The sequence below is a fragment of the Salvia splendens genome, chromosome 4 (genome assembly GCF_004379255.2).
Source record: "Salvia splendens isolate huo1 chromosome 4, SspV2, whole genome shotgun sequence".
NCBI lineage: Eukaryota > Viridiplantae > Streptophyta > Magnoliopsida > Lamiales > Lamiaceae > Salvia > Salvia splendens.
In genome coordinates this window covers 10,877,167-10,887,470 of record NC_056035.1, presented here as the reverse complement: position 1 = coordinate 10,887,470, position 10,304 = coordinate 10,877,167, and the positions used below count along the sequence as shown (strand labels likewise).

General features: G+C 36.6%; 1 protein-coding gene across 1 annotated transcript; it reads left to right on the top strand.

Moving 5' to 3' along the window:
• Window positions 1-2,790: 2,790 nt before the first annotated feature.
• LOC121798538 (guanine nucleotide-binding protein-like NSN1) lies at window positions 2,791-6,413 on the top strand. Its single transcript, XM_042197598.1, has 9 exons — window positions 2,791-3,050; window positions 3,137-3,381; window positions 3,639-3,735; window positions 3,853-4,026; window positions 4,285-4,511; window positions 4,657-4,921; window positions 5,015-5,194; window positions 5,547-5,758; window positions 5,977-6,413. The coding sequence occupies exons 1-9, from the start codon at window positions 3,032-3,034 to the stop codon at window positions 6,280-6,282; spliced, it is 1,725 nt and encodes a 574-aa protein (XP_042053532.1). The 5' UTR covers window positions 2,791-3,031; the 3' UTR covers window positions 6,283-6,413.
• Window positions 6,414-10,304: the final 3,891 nt, after the last annotated feature.

The following is a 10,304-nucleotide window of genomic DNA, read 5'->3' as shown; positions in this document are numbered from 1 at the left end:
AAATATCCAGAAAATCCCACCACCTTTCCGTGGTGTTTATGGTCTTCATCTTCATCCTCGCTGGGCTTGTGAACTCGGCCGCCAATCCCTCATCATCATCGTCATCAAGCATGGCTTCAACTACGAGTACTCTTCCCTCTCACACAACCCTTTCTGCATCTGCTGCAAAATCAAATGGCTTTCGGCCCAAAAAGAGGGAAGATCGGAAATCGAGACGCAGCGAGTTTGAAGCAGGCAAGCATGAAGTTCCAAGTGGCCCAAACCCTATTCAAAACAGGTAATTGCTATGGATATGAACAATAAGAAGAAGATGATGATGATTTGTTTTATTTTCGTAATCGCTCGAGTCATTACATAGTTATATATAAAAGTCTCGTTATCAACACTACTGTGTGCTCAGTGAGAAGTTTTGTTACACCTTTATTAATTGTTATGTGTAAACTTTTGTTTTAAAGGTTTCCTTAGAATTGTATAGCTAGAGAGATATATACACTCAGATTTATATATACTACTACTTACTATTAATTGTTCATGTCTGAGCTAAATTAATGTTGTGATGGTGGTGTTTGAATTGGTGTAGTATTTGTTAAATTTGAGAACTTTTTTGTGTAATACTATTATTCTAATCTTTTGTATTATTGTAAGTTTGAAGTGGCATCAATTATCTCCACCTCTCTGAAGCCGCAGTTGCATTTTATTATAGTACCAGTAATCAACTAATCATATTCATCAAGCCTTTTGATTCAACTTTTCATCACATGTTAGTTATGGTCTCGTTGAGAGATGCTAAATTTACAGGCTGACTGAGAAAAAAGTTATTGTGTGTGTTTGTGCGTTTAGTACTTTAGTGGGTTAATTTAGAGGATTTTTATTGGGATTTCTGGTTTAGGGTTTTTAGCAATGGATATAGCAGGGAAAACCTTATAATTCACATATGTTTTGTGCTGAGAATTTGATAGTTTTTTGTATAGGTATTGCAGGATTTAATAATTTTAATTATAATATATTGTATATATATAATTAGTTGTAATTAAGATTTAATTTGTGTGGATGCTTGATGATCCACGGGAGTTTGCCTCTCTCTCTCTCTCTATATATATACAAAAGATATAGGCATAATGCATATTATCGTGCTAATTAAATAATCATATTGAGAGATTTAGGAGAATTAATGGTGTATAAAGTGGTGGGTGGCAAAACTTTTGTTGCTTTGCCTGGATAGTAATTTGAACGGCTTTGAACTTTGCTTTTGTCTTCTCACAGACAGCATCCAAGAAAAACTAAAGTTGATGCGTACAAAAAAGCTACTCCCTATTATCACCTTATCATTTCATGATCACCGTTTCTTTGATTCACAATATCAATGAAATATAGTACTCCACTATTAATATACTATATGGTATCATAAAAATACATTATTCCAGATAAACTAGTAATTACTGATCATAATTAAAATATATCCTACTAGTTTTTTTTATAGGAAATTGGTTGGGAGAAGTATTTCCTGTATTTATAAATTGGATTGCTTGGGCCAGTGCAGCCTTTGTAATCACTACAAAGAATTAATGGGCACTCATTGTATTCATGTTATTAGCAGTGAAACCCGAATTTGATCCAAATTCATAGAATCCAATTTCAGTCCAAAATTTGTTGCACATTCAGTTTAATATTAGATGGCAAAAACAATCTTGATTCAACTCAATTTGTATAATTTGGCGTTGAAATTTAGGTATCTGGAAAATTTTGGGAGAATAATTGAAATATGCTAATTGCTAGTACTTCATACTCGGGGGCGAATGAATAAATGGATCAAAGTTAGTTATTTTGTTACTAAAAAAAATGGATCAAAGTTAGTTTCATTTTCTTGTTTGTAAATTGTTGTATAGCCCATCCCATTTCCTGCCACACCTAAAACTTAGATTCTTTCCCACTTTCCTGGTGGTATTGATAATTGATGTCTCAAAATATAATTTCAGTTACTTAAATTTTTAGCATAGTCGAGCTTTATCAATCTCATAGCATAATTCGTTTGTTCTGGACACCTCAAGCTCACTCTCAATTATCCAACTAATTAATTTGGATTTCAAGAGCTTGATCAAGTCCACACACAAGCTTTCTAAATACAGATTTTAATGCAAATATTAATTTGTAATCGAATATTTTTTTTATTCTATAATTAAATGGTAGTATTAGCTTAACTGAAATTAATACTATAATTTAAATACTAGTATGTGATAATGCTTTGTAGACAAGCCTACGTGGAGCTCGATCCAATTCGTGATAATTATTTTATGACAACAACATGATTCGAAATTTCGCTTCAAAATTACTTTAAAAACCTGAAATTATTTATCTAATAAACAAATCAATCAGAATTATTCGTACAATCCAGCAATAACTCGTGAATAATAATGTGAAAACTAACCGAGTAAATTTGAATAGTTTATGGAAGCTAATTGAGTACGAGCAAATTTTTTGGATAGTTGTTGAAATTTTCGAATAATGATTGATAATAATTAGAGCATAAACGAAAAATTTAGAAACGTAAGAATAAAAACCATGGCAATGTCATGTCGGATTGCAATAACTAATAAGGTCCAACTTAAGTGAAAAACTTAACAAATTGCAATAGTACTTTAACTTGAGCTTCTTGGTTTAAATTCTATCTATAGGTTAGTATTATTCTTCATCCTATACTATAGTATGATGGTAAGATAAGGTTCAGTCGTATAGATATATTCTAATTTTCTAAAAAAAAAAATCATTTCAAAAGGATAACAAATTAAAAAATGTGGTACTGCCAAGTGTAATGCCACATATGAACTATATGTAGATTAGTAATTATTTTCACTACACAAATAGTAATTCACTTAGGTTGGGCCGACATCTTCACAGCTCCCGGCCCGTCCATTTAGCACAGTTTGACCCGACCCGCTTTGCTTCTTTTCTTACCCACCATAAACCCTACTTATCCCCTCTCTCTCTCTCTCTCTGTCGCTCAACCTAGTCGCTAGCCAGAAGTAACGTAAACATGGTGAAGAAGAGCAAAAGTAAGCCAAAGGACACCCAGTTTTTTTAATCAATTCACAACTTCTCTATCTTAATATTTGATTGACTGAATGAATTGGGCGAACAGAGAGCAAGAGCAAGAGGGTGCCGCTGAGGAAGAAATACAAGATCATACGCAAGGTGAAGGAGCACGAGAAGAAGAAAACCAAAGAGGCCAAGAAATTGGGGATCAACAAAAGGCCCAAAGTTGAAAAGGATCCCGGCATCCCCAACGATTGGCCTTTCAAGGAGCAGGAGCTCAAGGCTCTCGAGGTCCGCCGCCAACGCGCAATTGACGACCTCGAGGCAAAGAAAGCCGCTCGTAAGGAGAGGGTATACGATTTTCTTCCATTTCCCTTCTATCTGATTTAATCGATGCATTCACTTAGCTCGAATGACAATGCAAACTGTTTTTCTAAATCAATTTATATTGTGTTTAGTTTAGCTATGCGAACATAGTCACTCTGTTTGTATAGGCTTGCGATATAATATACTTATCGGGTTTATGTTTGGATTTGCATGGTGAGCTGCTGTTGGTTCATTTCTTGTTGTTCAAGTTGTATGTATTGTGAATTTTAGTGATTTTGTAGGCTAAGAAGAGAAAATTGGGGCTTTCGGAGGATGAAGTAGTCAAAGGGGGAGAGGAGGGGATGAATGTGAATCCCACTAGTGTTATTCGGAAAGCAGGTATGTCGAGGACATCTATTTTTGGTTTTATTGTGGTTTGACATGCTTTTTTCTCTATAAACCTTCCGCCTCTATGTTCAGTTTATGGACCTTCTGCTCTTTTGAGCTTTGTTGCAGATAATCCGGATAGAGCTTTCTACAAGGAGTTAGTGAAAGTCATTGAGGCTTCTGATGTCATATTGGAGGTACTTGATGCTCGTGATCCCCTTGGTACTCGCTGTGTTGACATGGAAAAGATGGTATTGAGTGCAGGGCTTGTTAAGCATCTTGTTCTCGTCCTAAATAAAATAGGTATACGTTATTTATGAGTTTTAGTTTTCCTTCTGATGTTTGTAATATGATAGCTATTTGTCACAGCGTTAAATAGTTGGATCGTCGTAAATTTGAACATTATGTCAGTTGTGACTTTATACTATCTGGGTTATGTGTTGAGGATTTTCTGGATTTTCACGAAGATTTTTTTGATGTTAATGTGATTCTTTATTAGCAGAAGTTTGTAGAAATCATTTTAAAAAGGCAACCTTAAAACTGTGCTTATATACTTTACAGATCTTGTTCCTCGGGAGGCTGCTGAGAAGTGGCTCACATACCTTAGGGAGGAGTTACCGGCAGTTGCCTTTAAGTGCAGCACTCAGAAACAGAAGTCAAATCTTGGACGAAAATCAACTCCAAAGGCTGGTAAGGGTGGAAAGGCTAGCAATCTTCTGCAAACCAGTGATTGCCTAGGAGCTGAAACTCTTACTAAACTGCTGAAAAACTACTCAAGAAGTCACGAGGTACTATTAAATTTTATTAGTAGGCTTGCATTGTTGGTTATGTGATCGAAAGTCTATTGTTTTATTAGATCACATGTATTAACTTCATTTTGCTGAGTGCACGTGATGCTGAACATTTTTTCTGTAATTACTTATTTGGATGCAGATCAAGAAATCTATTACTGTTGGGATTGTAGGACTCCCCAATGTTGGTAAAAGTAGTATAGTTAATAGATTGAAAAAATCTCATGTTGTCGATGTTGGAGCAACTCCGGGGTTGACAAGAACTATGCAAGAGGTTCATCTGGATAAAAACATTAAATTATTGTACTGCCCTGGTCTGGCAATGCTTACGTCTGCAGCAAATGATGCTTCAATTGCTCTTCGGAATTGCAAAAGAATTGAAAAATTGGATGATCCAATTGGTCCTGGTAGGTCCACTTTGGTTTCTGGCATAGCTACTTGTTTTAGCTGTATAACACATACCAGTTATTAACGATATAGCTCCTTAATTAACTGTGCAGTTAAGGAAATCCTAAAGATTTGTCCAGATAATGTATTGGTAACTCTTTACAAGATCCCGAGTTTTGATTCTGTTGACGACTTCCTTGAGAAGGTTGCTACAGTTCGGGGAAAGCTCAAAAAGGGTGGTGGTGTGGATGTTGATGCTACTGCTAGGATCATTTTGCACGACTGGAATGAAGGTACATGTCTACCTTCCACCACTTAAATGGAAAAAATCATTAAAAGAATTGTTTTCGCCTCTTCTCTCACTTTACTTTGACATTAATTGGATATATATACATCGGGAAGAGTTCAGTTGAGAACCTATTTAAAATGAGAATGGAGAACCATTTTCAGCCATTTAATAATGAAGATCTGTAGGGGATGAGTGTAGCTCCAGGTTTCAAAATTCTAAATCCCAGAAGGAGAGAAAAAATTCTAAACGATGAAAACTTCGTCAGTGGAAATACTTATCTTGGGGTTATTTGTGTACTATGTTTTATCACCTATAATGCGAAGCTCTGCTAATCTTGTTTTTCTTTACCACTTTAGGTAAAATTCCATATTATACCATGCCTCCCACGAGGAATGCAGATGAGCCTTCCAAGGTAAGGATTGTCACTGAACTCAGGAAGGAGTTTAATGTAGATGAAGTTTATGGCAGTGAAACAACCTTTATTGGCACTTTGAAATCCATGAATGATTTCAATCCAGTTGAAGTTCCTTCAAATTCCCCTTTGAATTTTGATATGGTGATGCTCGAGGTTGGTTTTCTCTCTGAACTCTGAAGTACATCTCATATGATAGATCATAGGGCATCCATCATCTTAACCTGTGTCTATCTCCTCAAAAGACTTTAGATCAGATGTGATCAAATGCATGTCTGATATAAACAGCTTGACTTATTATTAATGGATTGATCAAGATAGCTCTTGTTCAGTTATGCAATTACTTTGTATTCACCATAATTGATGACACCCAGGACAAAGAAGAAGCACCCCAGGGCAGTGATGAAGATCAGCCCATGGGATCTGGAGAAGAAGACGACCAAGGTGATGCCAAGGAAGGCACAGCAGTAAATACAAAGAGGAGAAAAGCAGATGCGAAAAGGCGGATAAAGGACAACAATCAGCCATCTACAATGGAACATGATGGCAACGATGATTATGACTTCAAGATTGACTACGTGAAGGAGGCAGCCATGGAAACTGGAGATGAGGTTGAAGCAAATGAAGTTAACAACAACAAACTCGACTTACCTTCTAGAGTAGAGTTGGACAAGGAATGACCAAAAAGAGAGCCCATTCTGCGAGTTTAGAATTGAGTTAGAGAAAGTGCGAAAAGTTTTGGTAAATTACTGTATACCCCCACATGGGTTTGATCTTACATAGATTTATATGCTACTTGTGTTTTATCCTAGCATTGTTAACAAATTTTGAAATAAAGTTAAATAACATATATATTACTACCACAAAAAAGTTGACAATTCACTGGAAGATGAAAACGTGTATATTAGATACAAGGGGAGAAAGACATGGTAGAAAACTGAAGTAGAATATGAGAATGAATCAGTCCTTGTTGAAAGGGTTTTGGGTTGCACGGTCCAACAGCAAGGATGAGGCTTTGGAAATTACAGAAGGTGCGACCGAAGATATGATCCCCTGTGCTTCTTCGGTCACCTGTTCAGCTGCCTCAGATATGAGTCCCCGTGCTTCATCTGTCACTTGTTGAGCTGCCTCAGATATCACCTCCTTGGCCGTTTCTTTCACTGTCGAAGCTAGTCCCAGCCCCATTGCTCCTTCTTTCGCTCGCTTTGCCTTCTCCAACACCTCCTCCTGCACATTCCAAATAAATTCTGATTTAATATGAATAAAAAAATCAATTGTAAACAATAATCAAAGAGCTTTAGTAGTATATATTAAGGCGTGTGACATGATATGGAAAAGAATCATATTGATATAGGTACCTGAAATTGTGTTACATGCTTTAGTTGGTCGGATTGCAATCTGCCAATGACGCCCACAAACTCACCCACGCTTGATTCTATTTGTTCATAAAGTATTTCTCCAATAACCTTACCCAAGAACAATGCATCTAACATTGCATCCACTCCCACCTACAAAATGCTTAATCAATTGGCATGACCTTATAACTAAAATAATTTTAGCAATATTTCATGCAGCAAAAACGTGTACCGGAATCACCACTAGCGTTACATCGCAATAAATTGATACTAGAAGTTTGAAGGCATCGGAATGAGTTCGAGTTGGGGAGCGATGGATGTGCAGGTGGGACGACGACAGACAAACCATGATTTATTGAAGCTGAAATGCTGCTGTATATGTTTCTGGACATGCCATCTTGCTCTCCTGCTTGTGCAGCTCTTGATTCCTATCCTTTTCCTCTACTGCTGCTTGCATAGCTAGATGAGATATAATTCATGCTAATTTATAGTTTTTCATGAAAGTTTAAATGGTCATAACCATGGAAAGCTACAAACTAAATTGATTTTGCGGCTCATGAAACATGCCTGTATCATATTTATGTTTAACCCATTTATTTATCTAGTTAGGTATGTTTTAAAGTTCTTTTAAGAAATAATTAAATGTTTATTCATATTTAACCTCAAAAGAAGTAGATTAAGCTTTTATAATTAAATTGACATAAAATTTGTGTGAAATCATTTTATTAGTATGTTTAATTTTAATTCTTATTTATTGGGTTGTTTAATGAGTTGGTTGAGTTTTGAATAGAATAGGTGTTAGGGCATAAATAACGTTGCGGGTCGGACCGCAGTTGGGTCCCGGCCCGCGTCACGCAGCGTTGGAGGGGAGCTTTTTCCGGCCTGGGCTGTGCCCAGGGTCCAGCACGTCCCGGCATTAACTGTGCCCGGGCCGCAATCCGTGAGTCCAGGCTCGGCGTTGGAGATGAAGCAGGCCGGAACGGGCTGCAACATATTTTTATTTTTATTTTTTTTTCAATTTTTTTGGTTATTCATACTCCATTTCTTCAACATTCTTCCAACACTTTCTCCATTTCAATCCTCTTATTTTAATATTTGTGTCTACTATGGAGTGATTTAACAGCGACGAACGATAGATGAATGAGTTCGTCAACGCCAGCAACTGGTACATGTCGGCATCGCCTAACCCAAATGCAACGCCTAGTACGAGGGTGGCTTCCAATACGGAAATACCATCGCCCGTTAGCACTGATGAGTACGAGATCAGTGATATGGAGCCCGCACAAGGGAAGGGCAAGGGCAAGACTGCGGTGGTGGATAATGAGGGGCTGAAGAAGTATAGTCCGCATGAGACAATGTGACTGACCAAGAACTTCGTCGACGTCTCCGAGGATCCTATCATTGGCAACCAGCAGAGCGACAAAGTGTTCTGGGAGCGGATTGCCCAGAAGTACAACCCTGGTCGGCCTGGAGGGTCGTTCGAGCGTAGCTACGTAAAGCTACGCAAGCATTGGGGTCGGGTACAGAAGGAGATGAACAAGTGGAATGGCAAGTGTACTAACGTAGTCCGGATGTGGCCTAGCGGGCACAGCGAGATGGACCTCGTGGAGAAGGCCAATGAGGAGTTTTTCTCTAACGGCAAGAAGCACTTCAAGTACTTCGACGTTTGGAAGCTTGTCGAGAAGAGCCCGAAGTACACCGGTGGGGCAGAATCGGCGGCAAGTGGGGCGCAGAAGAGAACAAAAGTTTCCGCCGCTGGAAACTTCTCTTCCAGTGAAGGAGGTCCGGCAATCGACCTCAACGTGACAGACGACGACGTCTTCCTCTCATCCTCTAATACTCAAAGCCGTCCGATGGGAACAAAGGCGGCGAAGGGGAAGGCAACTGCGAGCTACTCCACTATGCCGCCGCCGCCCAATCCTTCCCTGGATAAGATATCCGACTCTATGTCGGATATGAGTATTACGTTGCAGATGGGCAACCTGACGGAGTTGACATCGAGGGATACCTCGACAATGTCAGAGTTAGAGCTCGAGTTGCACCATGAGATGATCGCCTACCTTCGCGCCCAAATGAAGAAGTAGTTTTTTCATTTTATTTTATTTTCTAGGACTTGTTTTCTAGGATTTGTAATTTTTATTTTCTACGGTATACCGAAATCACGGTACGGTATACCGAATACCGAATTCCTCCCCAATTATGTATTATGTTTAATAAAATTATATAATAATATATTTTATAAAGATAATGACAATCATTTCTGAATTCGGGCTTTACATATTTACAATAGAATATATTGAAGGCGAATATTCAAATTTTTATTTATGAAAAAAAAAACATTTAATCCCTATATTTTAAACATATATTTTTTCTTATAGAATGAAGTTCTATATTTTAGCTCAGTAGCTAGTGTTGAATGGTTAGATTTGTGTTCTTATTGTGGAATGATTTAATACATGAGATGAGAGTGATATTGACATTGATTAATTTCGTTCTTAAACACTATGGATAATCTGATTAAATGATACTTTTGTTTCATAATGATAGTTTTAGATTTTTGGATGATAAAATGATACTTTTGCATCATAAAATGATAGTTTGAGGGGATAAAATGATAGTTTCAAACGATAAAATGATACTTTTGTTCCATAATGATAGTTTTAGAATTTTGGATGATAAAATGATACTTTTACATCATAAAATGATAGTTTGAGGGGACAAAATGATAGTTTCAAATGATAAAATGACACTTTTGCATGATAAATTGATTGTTTGAGTTATTTGGTTGGATAAAATGATACTTTTACATCATAAAATGATAGTTTGAGGGGACAAAATGATAGTTTCAAATGATAAAATGATATTTTTGTTCTATAATGATAGTTTTAGTTCTTTGGATGATAAAATGATACTTTTGCATCATAAAATGATAGTTTGAGAGGATAAAATGATAGTTTCAAATGATAAAATGATACTTTTGTTTCATAATGATAGTTAGATTTTTGGATGATAAAATGATACTTTTGCATCATAAAATGATAGTTTGAGGGGATAAAATGATAGTTTCAAATGATAAAATGATACTTTTGTTTCATAATGATAGTTTTAGATTTTTGGATGATAAAATGATACTTTTGCATCATAAAATGATAGTTTGAGGGGACAAAATGATAGTTTAAAATGATAAAATGATACTTTTGCATGATAAATTGATTGTTTGAGTTCTTTGGTTGGATAAAATGATACTTTTGCATCATAAAATGATAGTTTGACTATGCAAGTTTTAATGTAAATTATCATTTTAATGTAAACAATAGTTGGAACGTCCAAATGAAATGATACTCCAT

Coding starts and splice junctions, on each gene's coding strand:
- LOC121798538 (XM_042197598.1), top strand. Junction 4,027..4,284: donor TCTCGTCCTAAATAAAATAG/GTATACGTTATT, acceptor TATACTTTACAG/ATCTTGTTCCTCGGGAGGCT. Junction 5,195..5,546: donor TTTGCACGACTGGAATGAAG/GTACATGTCTAC, acceptor TTACCACTTTAG/GTAAAATTCCATATTATACC.